At 37.9% G+C, this 21,681-nt stretch overlaps 1 protein-coding gene across 1 annotated transcript in view; it reads left to right on the top strand.

The window, feature by feature from the left end:
• The window catches only part of Fsip2 (fibrous sheath interacting protein 2), a 71,957-nt gene that overhangs the window by 36,969 nt on the left and 13,307 nt on the right, over positions 1-21,681 (top strand). Inside the window, 3 exon segments of the mRNA XM_032901974.1 lie at positions 1,416-10,347; positions 11,095-11,132; positions 11,134-20,661. Of these exon segments, the coding sequence (XP_032757865.1) occupies positions 1,416-10,347; positions 11,095-11,132; positions 11,134-20,661 (18,498 nt within the window).

Raw genomic sequence — 21,681 nt, forward strand, 5'->3', positions numbered from 1 at the left:
GATATTACTAATCAGCATAGCCTTGCAGGTGTTGCTGGTCAAGTCTGCAGAGACTGAGTTGAGATGTCTGCATTTGTCTACAGCAATGCTCACAGGAAAAACCTGCTACCTCAGATTACATGCACAGATACTTGATCACCTATGCACTAAGAACCAAAACAGAAAAAAATAAAGATGGCATATTTTAATGAGACTGAACTCTAAGTCTAGACAGACTCATCGGGAACATTGAAGAATATCATAGCAGTGGGCATTTCCCCATGGAGTCCTGCGCAGTCCATAGGGAATGAGACTCACACAAAGCTTCAAGTTAAGGAAGGTTTCTATTTTCCATTAAAAGAGAAGTGGAAAAGCTAAGAGTCCATTAGCCTCATTTTGCTACATGCAAAACTTTAGGAGTTGCCCTCTTTTTTATATTACAAACAGAAATGTTTTGTCTTTCCCTTAGTTTAATAAAAATATTGGTCTATTGTTCATTATATATTGTGGTGATAGAAAAGTTTAGATTTCTATATATACATTCTCGATTGTTCATTTAGAATAATTTTCTTCTCAGTGAAATGTATGTTTTATTATAATTATCGGTTAAGGAATTATTTATGTAAGCAATGCTTTTATATTTGCTGTCAATAAATCTGTGCCAGCTATTATTTAATGGCAGTAGTCAAAACTATTTTAACTATTAGGGGAATTGGAGTGAGGTGGCCTTTTGTGATGTCCAAGGTCTCCAAAAATGTATCAGGGAAGATGGTGCTACATTGATTTTAGCATTTCCTGTAACAATGACTTAAAACACGAATATTTTCAGTTTAACTTAGATATATTTTGAGCAAGAACAACCTGTCAGCCTTGAGATCATGTCTTGTGTTTTCATTTCATCTATTTTCCCGCTTTCTTGGATAGTTTATATTGATAAGTCAGGTTAGCCACAAAGCCAGTCTAAAATGTCCAAGTTTTTGTATTCCATGAAAAGAGATTGTGTACTGGAATGTTGTGGCATGGAATAGATATGAAGTTGATCTTTTATCCTCACGTATAAGGTAGAAAGGTGCTTCAGAAAACTCCAACGCACTTTTATTCAGATAAATATGTGGAAATATTTTAACTGTTTTCAAAAGTATAACAGTAATGAATATCACCATGTTTTTTGAAAATAAATGTTGGGATTCAACTTATATAGCTTCTTAAGTCATATAAATAAAATGAAATTTTATACTCAAAATATTTCTCTCTAGTATGAAACAAGCCAGTTTAGGACAGTCTGAAATTCTGAATAGATTCTTTGTCATTTTCTTTTAAATCATGCTGACATTCTACTTATGAACTCTTTAATATAAAGTTTTGAGTGAAATCCTCAATTTTCCAAATTCAGAGTAAGTAATTGTGTTATTTTATTATGGTTATCTTCTTTCTAGGTAACTTCTGAAGAACTAAATAGCATAATCCAAAATATAATGACCTGGGTTGTAGCTACAGTAACCAGTATATTATATCCAGCCATCACAAAATATGAAGAACGAGTACAGAGTAATACATACCAAATGTCTGATGACTCCGACCTTTCTTCAGAAAGTTCAAGCTTCTGTAGTACATGCAGTGAAGGTTTCACATACAGAAGCTATACAGCTAAAACATTTCAAGCTGATCCGTGTGCATTTGCCACTGACGTGCCTTTGAAAAAACCACCTTCACCTGTGAAAACTCCTTCTGCACATGTGGAAAAAACAGTTACTGGCCAAACATATGAAAAGAAAGGACAAGATATAGCTTCACAAGTTAATTTCAACAAAACCAGCGTGGACTACCCATTTCCTAAGATAGGAAGCAGTAAATCGGATAGTCATCTCTTAACATCATTAGAAACATGCACTAAAACGTCCAAAGACGCTACCACAGAAACAGAGAGTTTAGAGATCCCATTTCTATATGATAGAAAAGCAAAGGCCATGGACGAGATGAAAAATTTAAAGAATGTCTTTGTAAACTTTAAATGTCATTTGAAAGGAGAAACACAACTTATTTTAGAAAGTATTTTTCAAGAAATAATGTCTGACTTAAGCCAGGCCATTCCCTCTCTTTCTTCTGTGACTGCTGAAGTTTTTGTTGATCAGACTGACGCTGAAAGAGAAGAGTTTCTCTCCAATGTTGACATCTGTTCAGTAGCTTCAGAGATTGTGGAAAACATGCTCGAGAAGCTGGAGTGTGCTGTTGAGAGAAAATATGTGCAGATCTTTTCACAAGAAGACTTGTCAGTTGAGATTAAACCAAGTTTATCAACTAGTGGTGAATATTTTTCATCCATAGAAACAAAACCTTCAGAAGATACGCTGAGTTTTACTTTGGAGCCAATGTGTGATATTGCAGATGATATGGTACATTCTATTTTAGAAAAATTGATGGTTCTTGCATCTTACAAGAAAACTGAAGTTTCTCCAGAAGACAGTACTAAACATTTCCACCAACCAACCAAGACAGAGTCAATGCATAAAGTCTATCAAAAAACAGACCAAAAGAAAGCTAGCCCTGCACCTGATGCTTCTAATCTAATTGCGAAAGAAGACATTCAAAACTTAATATCAGATATTTTTTCACAGTCGTCTCTAGTTGGTTATGTGGAAGAGGCAATCAGCACTATACTAGGCTATGTCCAAACAGAACTCAATAATGAGAGACTGATTGCATCTGAAGAAACTGTAGTACTTCTTCAGCTGCTGGATGATGTCTTAACTCAGCTTCACCAGCAGCCAGCAAAAGCAGCTGTTAAAAAACAGAGACGACCTAGAGTAAGAAGTTTTTATGAATCTGAAGAAAAGTATAGACTCACTGGCACCACATCATTTAATAATCTTAGGTCTAAAAAACCATTTCCACCTGTTAATGTCCCCGGAATGGTTCTTTATTCTGAAGATGATGATGAGGAAATAGATAACTTTGTGCGAAGTGTGCTTGATTCATCTTTCAGTGATGAGAAGGTAAAATCACCAGAGCAGATTCCCAGCCATTGGCCTAAAAGGAGAGATACTTGTTTTGAATCCAGGAGAAGCAGTAAACTGCCAACGAAATCTACTTTTGAAAGTAGAACGAGAAACAGAGTGGAGTCTCGTGACTGGGGATTAAAATTGGAGTTGTCTCTTAGTAGTGAAGACATTGTGAAGACAAAGCACGGCTTGAGTGGCGAGGCTTCAATTTTCAGCCAAGATCAAAAGCACCAAATACAGAAGGCTTCAGAAAACATAGTGAAACACATTTTAACAGAGATGCTCAAGGATATATCTTCTGATTCATCTAGCCACACGGGAAGCCACGCTGGTGAAGGCTCTCCTTTCATCTCGGACAAATTTCAAGGACTATCAGATCAAGACTGGATGGAACAGATATTCTCTGGGTCCGAAATTTGTGCGTTCGCACATGAAATAACAGATTCTGTAATAAATATACTTCATAAGGCCTCAACGTACATTCCAAGCACCATTAAAAATGCCTTTACATCAGTTCATCATACTTATGGAGATCCTTCTGATACTGCCCACACATCCAAAGAGACATCAAGTAAAGTGCCATTTAAAATATGGTTTGACAGTGAAAAGAAAGTGAAATATTTATCTTCTCTGAACATGGAGCAAGAAAAGACTTCCAAGTTAAGATTTGGAAAATGTGAACCTAAGCGTGTCAATGATATTACTGATAAGATCATTAATACAATTTTTAAAAGGCTGAAGCTATTTGTTTGTCCAAAACTGCAGATAGGCAGCAAATCTCCACTGATAGAAAAATCATTACATTCTCAACTTAGTACTTACACAATGAAAATCGTCAACATTGTTTTGAATGCCATCCAAAGTGAGCTAGAGATGGAGAAAATAAGCCCAAATCTTAAGGAGACAGAGCAATACAAGAGTCATAAAAACAAAGGGTTCTTCATGGATTCCAATAAAGTCGTAGAGTCCCATGTTGCCAGTGTCAATGATGACATTATGGAAAGTCCATTACTGGCATGTATTTGTGAAATGATAGCAAGTACAAATGAAAATAAAAAACATACTCCCACCTATACAGATAAGGCAGTACCTACAACTACATGTGGGACTGGCAGTGCTCCTAAACAAAATATTTTGTCAGATAAACAACAGGAAAAAATTTCCTTCCGCGAATTGTTAGCTAAACCTTGCCTTCGGCACAGCTTCGTTGATGAAGAGGATATCAAGGACAGTTCCAAATTGGAGGTTTTAGATCAAATTGGGGAGACGCTGCATGAAATGTTAAGCAAACTCACAGGTGAACACCCTGATTCTCAGCCATCTTGCAGTCATCAAAACAAAGAAAACTTAGAGAAGGACCTTCCAACACTGTCTAACGTTCAGCTCATTTCTAAAGGAATTTTGGACTACGTCCTTGCCAAATTATGCGATATTGACATAGACACCAGCATCATAAATTCTGGATTGAAAACTGTGTCTGACACCCTTGACATAGAAAACCTATCATTTGCTTCAACTATGGAGGAAATGGCTAAATGCACCAACATAATCTCGAGCATAATTTCCAACATTATGGAGGAGAATAAGGAGGAGACCAAAAGCAAAGAAAAAAGTGATCCTCCAGTGTCTACCAAAACAGAGATCCCAGAAGAAATGTGCCCCCAAAAACTAAAAAATATTGCTTCAGATATTCTTAACGTGGTTTTTGCAAAACTGGAAAATTTTGCAAATGGAAGTGTAGAAAAGGTTGGTGCTGTTGATGATGAAACTCAAAAAGAACATACAGTAGGTTGGGAATGTGAAAGCAACAGTTCTCCTGCAGATTCTCAAGATCAATCATTGCAATCCACTTTATACAGTCATGCAAAGAAGGTATCAAGTGGTATTTTGAAAGCCATTCAAACGGAATTAAATGTGAACCCATCTGACAGTAAGATAGATAAAAAGAGCTCACAGGAGGAGACACAAATACTTACAAATATTGTTGATTTAATTTTAGGTGTAGTATCTTCAGATATGTTTGCTGAACCTGAATCTGAGAACACAGACAATGAAAACTATGGATACCGACCAACCTATGGAAATTTTCTTCCTGGAGGAGCGGAATCAGACCCATTTTACGACGATGAGACAGAAGATAAAGAACTTACGAACGATACATCATTATTAAGGGAGGAAACTAGAGCCCTTTCTACTGACGAGATGGTTCTAGAAAGAACCTTAAGCAAAATTGAAGTAAAGCTCAAAGAACCACACAGATCTCCAATTGTTCCCATTATAAGGAATATTTTGAACGAAATTTTTCAAAGTGCTCTAATCAGTCAGTTAAATGTGGTTTCGCTCTCACGTGCTCATTTTAGTGGGATGCCTCACAATGCCCCTGCATCGTCTACTCAAGCATCTTCTCGTTTTATAAATCAAATGATGGGCCCATTGGTATCGGACACAGATGTGAGTGTAGTAGTAAATGATGTTGTTAGGACAGTATTCCACAAGCTTTATTCAGCTGCCATGACAGAAAAGCATGTAAGTGAAAACAGATGCAAAACCATCATCTTTTCGGCCAACGTGTCTTTCCGTGAGCGCACCTATGGGAGAAATGGCCCTGCCAGTGGCTTAAATGGAAATGCATGTGACCTTCAGTCCAGCTGGAATGTTGACAAACAGACCAAAATAAATGTAGTTGAAGACATTGTTCAGGCAATATTAGGAAATTTAGAAACTTTTGCTGCTTCCAAAGTAGAATCTCTCTTCTGTCCCCAAGTCAACTTCACAGTTCCAGTGACTTTGCCAGTCCAGCAGGAAGAGGGATCATTAAGCCAAGCTTTATCAGACAAAGACTCTAACAATCAGCTTCCATGTTCACTGGATCATAGGAATCCAGAACAGATGGACCCGTGGTGTCAAAGGTCTTTGTCCAAATTAAATATTTATGCCAAAGAAGTGGCTAGGAAAATTTTACAGGGTATCAAACATGAGTTAGATAAAGAACAAGACAGTCCTCTCTTGACAAATAACATTGTGGTTTCTGAGAATATTGCAAGTCAGGTTGTTAACACAGTGCTTGATATTGTGTCATGCAAAAGCAAGTGTGACAAAAACAGTTCTGACAAAGAGAATTATTCAGACCAACAAGTTGGTATTATTGAAAGGCTAGTCAACAAAACAGAATATCGAAAAACACTTGAGTTCCAAATTCAAGATACCATTGAAGGGATCTTATGTGAAATTTATGAAAACATTGTGCATCAGAATAATCTCTCATTTGCCACACCTACTCCGAAATATGGTGTACCTACAAAACACTCAGAAGCAGATTTTGAACCAGGAGTTATGGGTACAAATATTATCCCTAAAGTCTCAGTTCCTAAAGCAGATGTCATTTTGGTGTCCAAAGACATAGTGGATATTGTGCTTCATAACCTTACAAGTTTGGTCATGCTTGCCGTAAATGCAAAGGACTCTACTTCTGCAAGATTGGCCTTCTATGATATATTTCCAAAGCCACCGTGCCAGCAGCCTCTTTCTATAACACAAAGCACTGAAGGAAAACCAGGGCACCCGTCACTCTTAAAAAGTAAGAATTTAGGTTATCCTGATGTTCATCAGACGCCCATAAATGGCAAAGAAGACACCAAGGAAGCCGCTGCTGACCCATGTGAGGAAAATGCAAACTGCATCACTGAAACTATTTTCAATCGGTTACAGTCTTTTGCCACAGAGAGAATCAACTCATTAACGACTCTTGCCTTTCAGCCTGAAGGAAATGTATTCGTTAACCCACAATTTCAAAATGATAAAGACGACAACTGCATTTTTCATGAACCAGGCCAAGCTGAATCTGATGTGAAAGTCCTAAAATTATCAAAGAATAAAACAGTCCCTAGTCAAGCGCTTGCAGAACCCATTTTTGCCAGGTGCAGAGAAAATTTTGGAACTACAACCCATTTGTCACAAACCAGCCTTAAGGACTATGCTGCTGTCATTGCCAGCACTCTGCTGAAGCTTATCAAAAATGATCTGGACTTAGAACTGCAAAGTATGCACACATATGCAAGTCACATTTTATTTCAAAAGAATATGATTGTGAGTGAAATTGTTAATAATATCTTAAAGGTTCTGCACAGTAAAGAAACTGTAAAGGAACTTCTATCCTCGTCAGAGAACTCTAGCTGTTCCCAGTTAACCATATCAAATGAGGTTTTGCTGGGACACAAAGAGAAGGAAAAAACTACCACGTTGCCCCAGTTTACGGCCGACTCCTTAGAAGAAAGCCGAATAACAATGGAAAAAGAAAACCAGAGAGACGTTTTGGAAGAAATATTTATGAGAAGAGGGGACTCTAAATCAAGAGAAAGAACGGAAATCCTCAGGACCGTGGAGGAGGTTTTGAAGAAACTAAGTCAGAAGATAATGGATATCATAGGCCACATCTCCCCGTTCAATGAAATCCCCTATATAGTGTCTAAGTCTAAAAGTAAGACAGCAGCTGTAAGACACAGGAAATTCTTTCAGTCGCATATTAACAATGTATCAAATGATATACTGGAAAATGTTTTGGGCGAGATGCACTCTGTGGTTGTAACGTCCCTGTACAAGAAAAATAAAGGCAGGAGAGAGGGAGAGATGCATGACCCCAGCGGCAGCTCAACAGGAAAAGCACCGTGCTTCAGAGAAACTAAGCCAACGAGAAAACGGATATCACAGACGCATCTGTATGCTGACAATTTAAATGCTCTTGTGTTAGAAAACACCTTTTTTCCATACTTGCCATCGCAAATTGGAAAATATTTAGTTCAAATAGTCCTTGATAAGTTGTCAAATTTTGTCTCCCTGCATCTAGAAGAGGGATATCCACCTGAAGGGAGTTACGATGACTTGTACCTTCTTAGGATACATAATTCGAAACTCAGCCCAAAGAACAGTCCGAGGCCAGGATGCAAGACAAGTTTAAAAATGAGATCAAAAATCACCTCTCTCTCTAAATTTAAAACAAAACCACACCTTGGTATTAGCGGTACTAAGACCAAAAGCAAGACCAAGTTATCTGCTGGAGAGAAGACTCCAAGAGAGAACAGATCCAAAACCGCCCTTGGGCTGCCGCAGACGCCACAAGCCGAAGATGCCAAAACCACGCTGAAAACAAAATTACCAGTGGCAGAATTAAGAGTATATGCCACGAATATCATAACTGACATTTTAGAAGTAATTATGGGCTCGCTCGAGAGAGCATCACAACACAGAGCCATGATTAACATGAAAGTCTTATCATCTAGTCAAATCCTTGAAGCCAGTAAAATTGTTAACACAGTGTTACAAGAGCTGTATGCGACGAACAATGACAATTCGGATTCTCCAACTAACAGTTCAAACCCGAATGATCATCGCCTAGCCAAGCAAAATCTGGGGGCAGGTTACCCTTCAGAGCAACCGTGTTTTTACTTAGAAAATGTTTCCTCACAGTTAGAACAGATTTTTCCTAAAGAAGGTATATTGAAGAAAATGTTTGACAAGTGGCAAACAGAAACAAGTGACACAGAAACTGAAAAGTCTAAACTCTTAACCGTAGCCGAAAACATCTTAACCGAGATTTCAATTAAAGCCAAAGATTTGGAGTACTCACTTTCACTTCTAAATTTGCCACCTCTTGAAGAGTGTGAAAACAGATTCTATGACCGCTTTAAAGGTGGAGCTACGAGAGCTGAGGACACAAAAGCCCAAATCAATATGTTTGGACGGGAGATTGTCGAAATGCTCTTTGAAAAATTACAGCTGTGCTTCTTGTCTCAGATGCCTACTCAGGATGGTAATGGAATGCTAACATGTAGGAAAGGACCCGTTGCTGCGAAAAGTAAGCATGGTGTTCAAACCAAGCCCATCCTCAGTGGCATGCAGACCTGTAACCTGAAAATGAAAGACCAGGTGTCAGTGAGCCGTAGCAATCAAATTGTGCACGAGATTGTGGAGAGAGTCTTAAACATGTTAGAGTCCTTTGTGGACTTGAAGTTTAAGCATATATCTAAGTATGAGTTTTCTGAAATAGTAAAAATGCCAATAGACAACCTCTTTCAAGTGCAACAAAGACAATTAAGCAAAAAGATGCTGCCAAAATTACCATCTAGAAAGTTTGGTGATGAGTGCAAGTCAAGCGCTATTATATCCAAAGAAAATGTACAGAACACACTCTTACAAGTCCATTTATTCCATTCGGAATTACTTACATATTCTGTCACTACTGTCAGTGGCATGCTTAGGATAATCAAGAATAAGCTAGACAAAGAAATAAGTCAAATGGAGCCATCTCCAGTCAGTCTATTGAAAGAGAACATGGCTGCAAGCGAGATCATTGGTACACTCATAGACCAATGCTCCCATTTCAGTGAGTCCTTGGTCAAAAACCTTCCTACCAATAACTGGTTCAAAGGAACCGAGAATGTTTACATTGTTAATCAGGTTGAATTTGCACCTCCTGTGAAAATGCCTCCAGGGAACATGAGTGACACTTCTGGGAGGAGTAATAGTCCACCAAGGAGTGTGCCCGGCTTGGAGTTCACGTCCGAGGATGATATGAAAGAAAAATATAACCTCTCATCTAATTCATCTTCCCTCATCAGTTCCTATGTAGAAAATGCCAGTAAAAGCTCAGAGGTAGCCGGGAGGCCCAGTTCGAAAGCCATGCCATCATGTTCCAGACACAAAACACAAGAGCACAGCTGGAGGAAACCAAACTCTGGACCATTTGAGGAAGTCACAAAAGCTCACGTCTTTCTCCCCGAAGGGAGTGTGTTACAAAAATTGTTTAAGAAAGTAAATGATTCCACAGAAGAGTCACTAAAACAAGTTTTATCATTTATAGAAATGGGCAAAGGTGAGAATCCAAGGGTTTTTCATTATGAGGCCACCAAACCAGCTGAGCCAAAGGAAATTAGGACAACTGCTTCCCCGCTGAAAATATGCTTAGCTGCAGAAAATATTGTAAACACAGTACTGTCAAGTTATGGCTTCCCACATCAACCAGGCACTAGTGAAAGCACAGAGACCATGAAACCATTTTTTATGTCAAGTCAAACTCCTTTGTCGGACATATGTGAAGGACAAAAAGATATGGAGAAAACTTTGCTCACAACATGGTGTACCCGAATGACCGACCTGCTGGAGGAGGAAAGTGAAAGTTCTGAAGCCTGCCAAGAGGATTTTTCTTTATTATACAAATGGAAAAATAAAAACTCCAAAACAACAACAGAGGCTTCGGAGGAAGCCTACGCCATTGATTTTGCTGATCATGAACTTGGTCCAAATGAAATGCACTTGGTTGCAAGACACGTTACAACATCTGTGATCACACACTTGAAGAACTTCAAAACTTCAGGTAAGCAAGAAAAGAAACCTTAGTTTTCAAGCTGGAGTAACTTAGGGAAAGCAGGAAACGATATATTTAAAGCACCTGTTGTCTGAAAGTGTACATTTTGATTTTCTGAAATTAGCTTTAGAAAGGTAAAATGACTATTTGATGCTTTGAAACGTTCATGGTGTGTTATAATGTTGCTAACTTACTTGTTAATGCATTGAACCTAGAAGATATTTTCTTTCTCTAGGCCTGCAGATAAAAGGGTAATTAAAAAGGTAGAGAATTTTTGTTGAGCACGCACGCACCATGAATTAGAAAGTTTACAAAGCACTTACCGTGTCTGTGCTGCTTCAACCTACCGTTAACTATCTGGAGTTGATGCACTGCTATTTTATTCCAGATGATAGTATAACAGAAATCTTTATACCTTACAAGTAAAACACAGCATAGCATCAAATATTTTGATCTAATGTATTTGTAATAATCATGTCACTGGAGCTATGGCAGGATGTGTCAGTAAACCGGAGAGTCTTGTCTCTTAGTGCCCATTACAATTCAATCAAGGCAGAGACACCACCCTAAGACTTAGACATTTGTATATGAAAGACCTACTTTCTCAATGTACACGCCGTGATTTCTCAATTGAGAAGTATTTAGGGAAATCCTATTTCTTTTGTAAAATTTTCCACATTTCCTATAACCCGTACTAAAAATGCTTTCATGGTTCTATTCTTCTTTCCTTTTTTTTTTTTTTTTTTTTTTTTTTAGTTTCTACTGAGAAGTTGTTTCATATATCTTCACTCTCAAAAGAAAAACGATGATGCCAAGCAGCCTATTAAAAGCATTTACAGTAATTCTTCAGTTTATCAGCTTTGTGAACATCTTTCTGAAGCAGTTATCTGCTACCTAAGTTCAAACCTTTCTGATGGCACCAGAGAAGGCAGCAAAGAGAAAGCATGGGAAATTCACGATGCAATACTTGACAAAAACATCTTAATTCATTCTCAACTGCATAAAACCAGGTCTATTTCCATTGGAGATCTCGCCTTAAGTATTTTTGAAGTTATTGTTGAAGTTCTTTTTTACAGAAACTTGATAAATGCTGACAAGGCACATCAGGCTTCCATAAACGCAAAGTACACTCTCTGTCCAGGAGTGACTTCTTCTGACTTTGATGATATGTTTCAAGATCTCTTAAAAGAAGTGATCTTTGTATTGTCCAAAGTCCTAGGAATAAATCATTTTGAAAATAATGTAAGAAACAAGTCATATGCCCCACTTAAAAGTAGTTTGCCCATTTTAAACAAAGTCAATACCATGGAAAATCATACAGGCCCAAGGGACTTGGAGTCATCCCCTCACCTAACTGATCACCTTGTTCAAAAAAATAAACTAAATTACCTAGCACGTAGGTTAAACAGTCTGGTTGGCAGCCTAAAATCTCATGAATCCAAAGAAGTCGTCAATGAAGTGTTTAATATCGTTTTAGATTTATTTTTACCGGATGAATTTCCTGATGGTGATATGAGTTCTGGTAAACTAGCAAAAACATTTTCCCCCTCAAATATCCAAGAAAGTCATAGAACCCTCACCAACAATCTAGGGCTTTCCTCTAAATCAGTTTTTCTTCTCAATGTTGTGTGTGAGAAACTTATCCGAACACTTCTAGAAAAGTGCACGGGGGGAGCAGCATTTTTTGAGGAGAATACGTTTTTGCGTGAAGTACCAGAAGAATGTCAACATGTCAAAGTCCTTCCAAGTGTTAAAGGTGGAGGTTCTGATCATCTTAAGACGCCAACGGACTGTGAACAATTTCAGGGAGATTACATGTCAGACCTGTTGGAAAACCTGGCAGACATTGATCAAGATTTATTATCATCAGACTGTATACTTAATGTTATTTCCCACAGCTTGGTTAAATCTCTGATGGACAAGCTATCTCATGGTTTACAGCAAGCTCCTTTTGAAAACAAATACAAGAACTACAGAATGAAAGAAGTACAGCCATTTGTTCCAAAGACAAAAAGGCAAGAATTAATAGACCCAGAACAGACGAAAGCCCATGTAGGGTTCATGAGCTCTGACAATAATTTTTTTACCAAGTCCTTGAATAACCCCAATGCAACTAGCTTTAAAATGCACACACCATTTGGCAAACCACATGTAGGAAAAACTATCCCTTTGTCATTTCCTGACAGGAAAGAAGCAAGGAGAATCAACAAAGTATCCTCTCATAAGCTATGTCAAAGAGGGGTAAATGGTGCTGTTTTTTCAGCCATATTTTTAGAGGAGATAATCGCAGAATTATTTTTTAATTTGTCTACATCATTGTGGAAGAAAAATCTGAACATCACTGAAGCCTGGCTCAATGAGATAAATACATTACTTATCAACAATGTAGTGAAAGAGTTGAATAATGCTCAGATTTCAGTTCTAAGGTATCCTGAAGAAAGACTATATTTTCCATCAGCCCATAAAGGATGTATTACTAAGATTGTTGATTCCATTTATTTTGATGTTTTACAGCAATATGAATTTACAGTAACCAGTGGTAATCTACCATATGATAATACTCCAGTAGCTGAACGAATAGCTAATAGCATATTGTTAGAGATTATAGACTATCAGCTGCCATCTTGCTTCAAGGGAAAGCTCAGATCAAATTTATTTCACACGCTCAATGCTGAAATCATACTGTACAAACTTCGAAATAGTTTAAAAAGATGTAACTCTGAACCCATGTCTTCAAAAGTTTATAGTACCATGTTACCACACTCATTTTTAGAATATGTTATCAGAAGACTCTTAGCTCAGCTTATTCCTTTGCCTGCTAAGTCTTCATCTTCAGACAAAACGTATTGGACAAGTTCAGATTTCAGTGAAATGTCCAATTGCATAACAAATAAGGTTATGTCAGCTATTTCAAAACATAAAATCTGGTTCACCAACTGTGACAATCAGTATCTACATACAGATAAAAATCTCCAAAAGATGGTAGATTCTGTTTACAGTAATATTTTGCAAATGTCTGATTCTCTTGATTCAATACAGAAAAATATAATTAGTCGAAGTCCGATTATGATTGACCAAATAGCCAGTTTCATTATTCAAGAGATTATTGAAAGCCATCTTCAACCATTTTTGTGTGGAGAGACTTTACCTCGCCCCAAAACTCCTCTGGATGAAGTGTCTTACATGGTCAAACAAGTTATCAATGAAGTTGTAGAGTCTCACAAGTCCCGGAAGACATCACCTTTCGGCATTTACCCTGATAAGTTTGTAGGAGAAGTTGTCACAAGAGTTCTATCAAAGATTTTTAGTCCTAAGTCAAAAGCTAATGTTGAGCTGGAAAATATGACCCAAAAAATAGTAAGGTCAGTGAATAATCATTTAGACAGAGCTAAGATTCCGATTCTATGCGATAGGCAAACATCCCTTCCCTTTAGTAATACAGATTCTGTGGATGAACTTGTTGCCTCAGTATACAGGAATGTTTTGAAGCAGCATGGACTAGATCCTGACATTGATGAGTCTGAAAATGGTGAAGTTTTTGTGGAAAATATTACCAGATTTATCACAGCAGCTATTTCAGACTACCTTCTTCACCCCCTGTTTTCTGGTGACTTGTCAGCTTCTTCTTGTTCTAGTTCAATGACTGATTATACTGTTTATGACATTCTTGGTGACATCAATAAATCTAGTAAGTCAAACCAGACTTTACCTCTATATAATACATTACTACCATATACATTTTTAGAAGATATGATCAGAGTACTATTATCTAAATTTTTTCCTTCTTCCCCTAAAATCGCTTCATACAAAGCAGCTTCAAAAGATAAAGAAGGAGTAAATTTTAATGAAATTGCTTCCAACCTGATCAGTGATATTAGGAGAAAAATATCCCAACATGAAATTAGATTTTCAAAAGACGAAGAGAGAACGAAGTCCTTTTACTCAGAAGATGATGTTCAGCATCTGGTCGATGCAGTTTTCACAAATATTTTAGAAAACTCTGGTTCTCAAGAATCGGTGGAACAAAATATCACAAAAAGTAATGCTGTTTTAATTGATCAAATAGCAGGTTTCATTATTAAATACATCTGTGAACACCATCTTCAGCCATTTGTGGAAAGAAGGCAATTATCTTCGTCATCACGCAAATATTACGATGCCGACAGGCAGGAGTTGTTATATGGGAGTGCTTATTCCTCAATGTTTTTGGAAGATGTGGTCTCTGGAGTAGTTAGCAAAATATTTCACAGGGTAGTTGGCATTGTACAAGTGGACTCAACAAGGAACTCAGAAAATGTCTTGTTTGATAAAGCCGAAAGCCTCATATATTGGATAACAGAGGAATTTTCCAAAGCTCAGGTTACCACTATAGAAAACGCGGAAGAACAGTTGTCTTTGTCCCCAGTAGAAGGAGATAGACTCAAAAACATCATTGACACGGTGTACAGAAAAGTTTTAGAAGAATATGAAATGGAAATTATGCCTGATAAAGATTTTCTAAGTAATACAAAAGCATTAGCTGCCCAGATAACCAAAATCATTCTGACTGAAATTTCTTATTTTCAAATTCCATCAGATCTTGTGGCAAATCTTCCTTTACACTTGCATTCCAAACTTAGTCAAAATGTCTTGGTGAATAGAGTCCATTATGACATTAGTAAATCAAGATTCCGAAGACAGGCTTCAACAATGTATTCTACCATGCTCTCACATGTTCATATAGAGAAAATAGTCACTCAGCTCATGTCTCAGATAAATCCATCACATTCCAGTGTAGAATATTCTGACACTTCTCAATCAGAATTAAATAACACGGTCATAAAACTGATTAATGAAATCATGTCAATAATTTCAAAACATGCAATATGTATTGTAAAACATGGAAATGAAAAACAGAGTATGATTTCAGAGAAAGACATGCAGTCGATGGTCGACTCCATTTATGCTGATCTTTCCCATTCAAATCTGTATCAGTCCCTTACAAAAGATAAAAAGGGCCTAAGTAGCATACCTGTTTCAAAAATTGCAAGTTTTATAATAAAGGAGATCTTCAATCATCATCTAGAGTCATTCTTATCGGGAGATAAAAGTATTCTTTCAACTACAGTGGCTCAAACGTGCAAGAAGAAGCCCAAAACAAGCACTAAGCAAAGAGAGCTGTCGATCATTGTGAACTCTGCCGTCTTTTTGGAAGAAGTAATTACTGAGCTTTTATGCAAAATTCTTCAGACATTTATACAGAATTCCTTGGATACTGAAACCCCAGAGAGAGCAATAGCTAAAATAATGGACATTGTTACAACTTTAGTAAAATCAATTGTTTTAGAATTCACTACATCTGAGATTTTAGTCGCAGAACATTTGGATGAGAGTCTGAGGTTTTCAGAGACATATAAAGAAATGGTTCAAAGAACAGTCGACTCTGTTTACAGAAATCTGTTTGATGAATATAAGTCTCTGACTCAACTACACAAGGCTGTACAAAATGACACTTCATGTTTTGGAGGGAAAATATATCATTTTCTATTGGAAGAAATGTATGATTATCAAGTGCAGTCATTAGTTTCAGGAGAATTAATGCCTTCTTGCTATTCTTCACCTCAAGCTGCAAATATCATCAAAAATGTGCTCAATGTCATCTTGAAGGATACCAATGCATTACCATCATGTATTACAGTGCTCCCTTGTTCTGTGATAGAAAATATGATTTACAAGCTTTTAGAAAACATCTTTCCTTCAGATGACACTGAAGATGAACTAAAGGAGAAAGAGGCTGGGCCAGATGATGACGATGATGAGTTCATGGTTGCAGCTTCAAAACTGACCGATGAAATTATGCAAGAAATTTATGAACACGAGATCAAATTTACCAACGCAGAGGAGACAGCCGGTATAATATATGAAACAACTGAGAATTTCATTGACTCTGTATGTAAAAATATTTTGAAGAAATCTGAATTCCAAGAAGAAGAAGAAGAAGAAGTACAGAAAGATGCACACAAAGAGGGAGGTTCATTTCTCGGTAAAATAGCTGGCTCCATTATTAAAGAAATCATGGATCAGCATTTGCAGTTATTTTTATATGGTGAAGACTCACCTTCTAGTAACTTACCTCATTTTGGTGTTGCTTCTCTTATTGCTAAATCCATGAAAGAAAAGGCACCATCCTCTCTATTTTCAGCTGCATTTTTAGAGGATGTAATTGTTGACCTTGCTCACAAATTTTGCGCTTTCTCAACTCTTACTGAAGATGCCAGGAAAAAGGATATGCCAGAGGCAGAAATTGTAAGCTTGGCTATTAAGTTTGCAAACTCTCTAATACGAGATTTTAGGAAAAGTGGAATTAAAGTATTACCACATGCTGAAGAAATATTTTCTTTCCCACCAATTGCAAAGGAGACAATTGATGAGATATCTAATTTTGTCTATGATCAGTTTATGGGGAAATTCGGAGCTGATGGTATTCAGAAGGATGGCACTGGGAACATTGTTATAGAAATGGTTTCTTCTTTGGCACAAAAGGCAATCTCTACATTCAAGATTCAGCCACTATTTTCAGGAGACTGGTGTTCAACTTTCTTCTCATTTCTAGATCCAGAAAATATCTCCCAAAGGGTTCAGCTCCTCCCACAGAACGCCTCCATGAAGATTAGTGACTCCTTAAAACAGAGCCAGCTTGCTCTATCTAAAGACACATCAATTACAAAAGATGACACCCAAGATCCAGTACTTACCTCCATAGCTACCATTATGAAAAGCAATATCCTCAATCTCCTGTCAGGACCAAGTGAAGGCGACACAGATGCAAAGAAAGAAGAGGAAAGCCAAGTCAAACCCGCCACTCTAGAGACCACCTTACCAGCTCCGCCCCCACCCACCAGCATGAAAAGCCAAAGTACTCAGGTGCAACATTCCGCTGCATCTGCATCCACCAGCATGAAAGGCAGAGGTGTTCAGATGAAACATTCCGCTACATCTCCTCACACCAGCATGAAAGGCAGAGGTGCTCAGATGAAACATTCCGCTACATCTCCTCACACCAGCATGAGAAGCAAAGGTGCTCAGATGAAGCATTCTGCTACATCTCCACACACCAGCATGAAAGGCAGAGGTGCTCAGATGAAACATTCCACTACATCTCCACACACCAGCATGAGAGCCAGAGGTACTCAGGTGCAATATTTGAGTGACAAATGTAAAAGGACTGAAACTGGAAAGGAGAATTTAGTTCTAGTCAATGAGCAGGGGCAGATTCTTGAAATATTCACCCATTATGCAGTTGCGAAGACAGTTGAAAACAGTCCTGGGAAGGAGGGGCTTAGATCAGATTTGAAAATGCAAAATAAAAAAATTGATGTCAGTGAAAGTTCAGTGAAAAGAGATGACAAGCCCAAGAGTAAGAATAAAGAGACCATGACAGAAAAAACTGTACTAATACCCCAACAACCAGTCAAGGAAGAGAGGAGACAGTCTGTAGCGGAGACAGATATGGAGGACGAATCGTACTCAGAAAGTGAACGTGTTGAAAATGTCATTGAAAATATTTATGACAATGTTTTAATAGTATCTTCTCAAGAACCACTGGATTTTTCCAGACCAATGTACAGCAGAAGCCTCCTAAGTGATAAAGCCTTGGTTATACTTCAAGATTCTGCACAGCTTGTTAAAACAAAGGATTTATCCCCATCAGTTCACAAAGACATTGCTTCTAAAGGGAAAACAAGAAAAGAAACAGAAACTAGAAGAAGAGAGGAGAGTGAGACCAAAAAAGTAAAAGAGCTTAAAACTAAGTCCAGTATGACAGACCCTCCTAAGTCCTCATTGGAAAGTAACATTGTTCCTGCCAAGTTTCTAGAAGATGTGATCATTGAACTGGTGAACAAACTGGTATTTACATCTTCGCCAGAAACAGAAAAGTGTGACAAAAGTACAGCTACGAGTGATCAAAAGCCAGTTGAACTTTATGACACAGCTATGAAACTCGTCAATTCAATGATGAAAGAGTTTTCAGATGCAAAAGTTAAGGTATTTAGGCCAAAAAAAGAAAAGGAGGTACTCCCAAAATCAGTCAAAGAATCAGATCTTGCAGCACCTCCTGAGATTAAAGAAACAACTATAAAAAAGCCACCATCGAGCACAGATATTAAAAACAAGGATAAAATGTCGCAAACGCAGAAAACACCTGAACAGTCCTTTTCTGCCAAGTTGCCGACAATGGAGAAAACAACATCGACTGAAAAAACAATAGTCAATAAAATTGTTCATTCTTGTGTTTGCAGTGTTTTAAAGGAATGTAAATCTCAAGAGTCTATTTGTGAGAGCATCAACAATAATGGGGAGAATCTAGCAAAAAGGCTAACGAGCACAGTGATAAATGAAATTTTTCAGCATCAGCTTAACTTGATGTTTTCTGATGAGATACCAGCCTCAGCATGTGTACCTCTGGAATCAAAAGATGTCGAGAAAAAGGTCCAAACTGCCGTGAAAACAGTCAGTACAGAATGCCAGACCTCATCTCCCTATACCATACAGTTACCTTACAAATTTTTAGAGGATGTATCTTCCGGTCTTTTAGCAAAAGTCTTTTCAAAACTGTCCAATGTCAAAACAAAACTAACTCCCGAAAATGTGTTGACGCAACTAGACATCATTCAAATGAATTTAGTAAAAACGATTGCAGCAGAGATTTCCAAAAATGAAGATCTGATTATACAGTACGTAGAATCCTTGCATCCAAATGATGATGAAATTGTTCAACTGGTGGTTCAAACAATTTATAATAATCTTTTGCCACAGTTTGGATCACAGGAAATCTTACAAAAATGTTTAATTAGTGGGTGCAAAGTCCTTTCAAAAAACATAGTTGACTTAGTTCTACGAGAAGTGACTGGCAACCAGTTGCAGAACTATTTTGGTGGTGAGCTGACGCCCTATCAGTGCGCAGAAGTTGACACTGTTGTTGAAAATATCCTCACCAATGTGATCTTAACCACTCCAACACAGCCACCAGGTCCTCGTAAACTCTCTTACAACGTAATAGAAGCAATTGCTGTAAAGTTCTTATCGAAGCTTTTATCTGTGTTTCCAAAAGGCAGTACAGAAAGAACTAAATCTCAAGAAAGTGAAATGCAAAAAATCACCTCAAAAATATTAAATTCAATCCAGGAATTTTTCTCCAAAAGTAAAATCGAAGTTGTCCAACCGGCTAAGGCATCAGAAGCTGTGCCCTCAGCTGACAAGGCAACGATTGAAAAGGTGGTTAACTCCGTCTATGCCAATCTCTTGAAACACTCAGGCTCCCCTAATTCTGTATTTGAAGATTTAATGGGGAAGAGTGATGTCCTTTCTGACATAATAGGTTTTTCAATGGTAAAGGAGATTTCCAATTCTAAATTTCAACCTCAATCAGAGGAGGAACTTTCAAGTTCAGAGTTAGTCCTAGAAGCTGTCAAGATTATGGAAAAGGTGGTGAAAATCATTGATGACCTTAAGTCCCAGGAAAAAACCACATCCATAAGCGATGTGGTGTTAGACTCCAGAATTTTAGAGGAAGCTTTGGCCTTGTTCTTGGCTAAACTAGTAAGGAAGCCTGGTCCTGCAAGCAAAGACACAAACAGTTTAACAAAACCCGAGTTAAATAAAATTGCATCTCAGTTGACAAAATCTGTAACAGCTGAAATTTCCAAAAGTAACATTAGTCTTGTGGAGTCCACTCCCGAAGAAAAATCTTTAGATCCAGAAAATATTGAAATGATTTCTCAGGTTGTTGAATCTGTTTACAGTGACATAATAAAACAATCCGGATCCAAGAAAGAACTCTATGATATAAAAGGCACAAAGAAGGCCTTCCCTAAGAAGGTCGCTAGCTTGATTCTCGATGGAGTTTCTAGTGTTCCGTCATGTAGAGTTAGCACAAGGAGTTCTTCCGCTGTGGCCTTGGGAGATTTAGACACAAACAGAATCATTGAAAAGGCACAAAAGCACGCTGCACTGATGAGCTCTGACTCAGACAAAGAATCCGAAGATGTATTAGAAGATGAACTTCCAGTTAAAATAATTCCTCATGTGAGGAATAAACCGATGAAAATAGATCCAAATATCGTCTCAGAACACTTGGCTGTTATTTCTATGAAGACTCAGCCTCTGGAGACTCTTAAGATGGACTGTATAAAGAGAACTGGATGCAGTATAGCCGAACTGAGAAGAGCTTCCATAAGTGGCAAAGGTCCTTCTTGCACAGATGTGTCTGAATCAGAAACAAGGCAGAAAGAGAGACGCATCTCATTGGATAGGACTGGACGACTCGATGTGAAACCCTTAGAGGTAAGAATGACAGCAATGCATAGGGAGCAATGAATAGCCTAGTAAGGGCACCAGTGGAAGGGGAGACCCTTGGTCCTGCCAAGACTGAACCCCCAGTGAACGGGATTGTTGGGGGGAGGACGGTAATGGGGGGGAGGATGAGGAGGGGAACACCCGTATAGAAGGGGAGGGGGAGGGGTTAGGAGGATGTTGGTCTGGAAACCGGGAAAGGGAATAACAATTGAAATGTAAGTAAGAAATACCCAAGTTAATAAAGATGGAGGAAAAAAAAAAAAAAAAAGAATCACAGCAATGGGGGAAATGGGCAAACAGCAAGCAAGTTCTGTCATTTCCTCCCTCTCCTAGACACATGGAAAGCCTTGCTTGCTCTTTTGCCACCAGAGCAGGGAGTTGGCTATACCAGCTCATTTCTACAGTCCTGATTTTCAAGGACTCACTATGTCTAGATGTCACAGGGAAAGGCCTAACTCTAGTTTTTAATGAGATAATACACTAAAACTAGTCTTTGAAGCACGGACATATACATATCCTTAATTATGCTGGACTGATAACAAATATAATTTAACTGGACATTTCTAAGAACATGTGTATAAAAGGCACAGCAAAACTCTTTTTTTTTTGTACATATCCCTGCACCCAACTTCTCCTAGAAACTCCACACCTTCCTACCCACATAATTTTATATTCCTATTTCTGTCTCTCTTAGTAAAAAGAAGGAAACAATCCAAGAGAAAAGAAAGCAAAAGACAAATCAATAAATAAATAACACATAAAAATACAGAGAGTTCAGCTTTTATAGATCAATTACTCCTGTGCGTGAGGCCTGCCCTGGAGTGTGGTTGATATATCTAGGGATATTCCTTTAGAGAAAACTGGTTTTCCCTCCCAGTATGTTATTAGTCACAGAAGGCTTCTTGCTTAGGGGCAGTAATCTGTGTCCTCTTTCTCTTCTCACTGCTGGAATTTTGTTTTGTTTGAACTTACATGGGTCTTGCGCATGCTGTCACCTTCTCTGTACAT

The sequence above is a fragment of the Rattus rattus genome, chromosome 5 (genome assembly GCF_011064425.1).
Source record: "Rattus rattus isolate New Zealand chromosome 5, Rrattus_CSIRO_v1, whole genome shotgun sequence".
In the NCBI taxonomy this organism is placed as follows: Eukaryota; Metazoa; Chordata; class Mammalia; order Rodentia; family Muridae; genus Rattus; species Rattus rattus.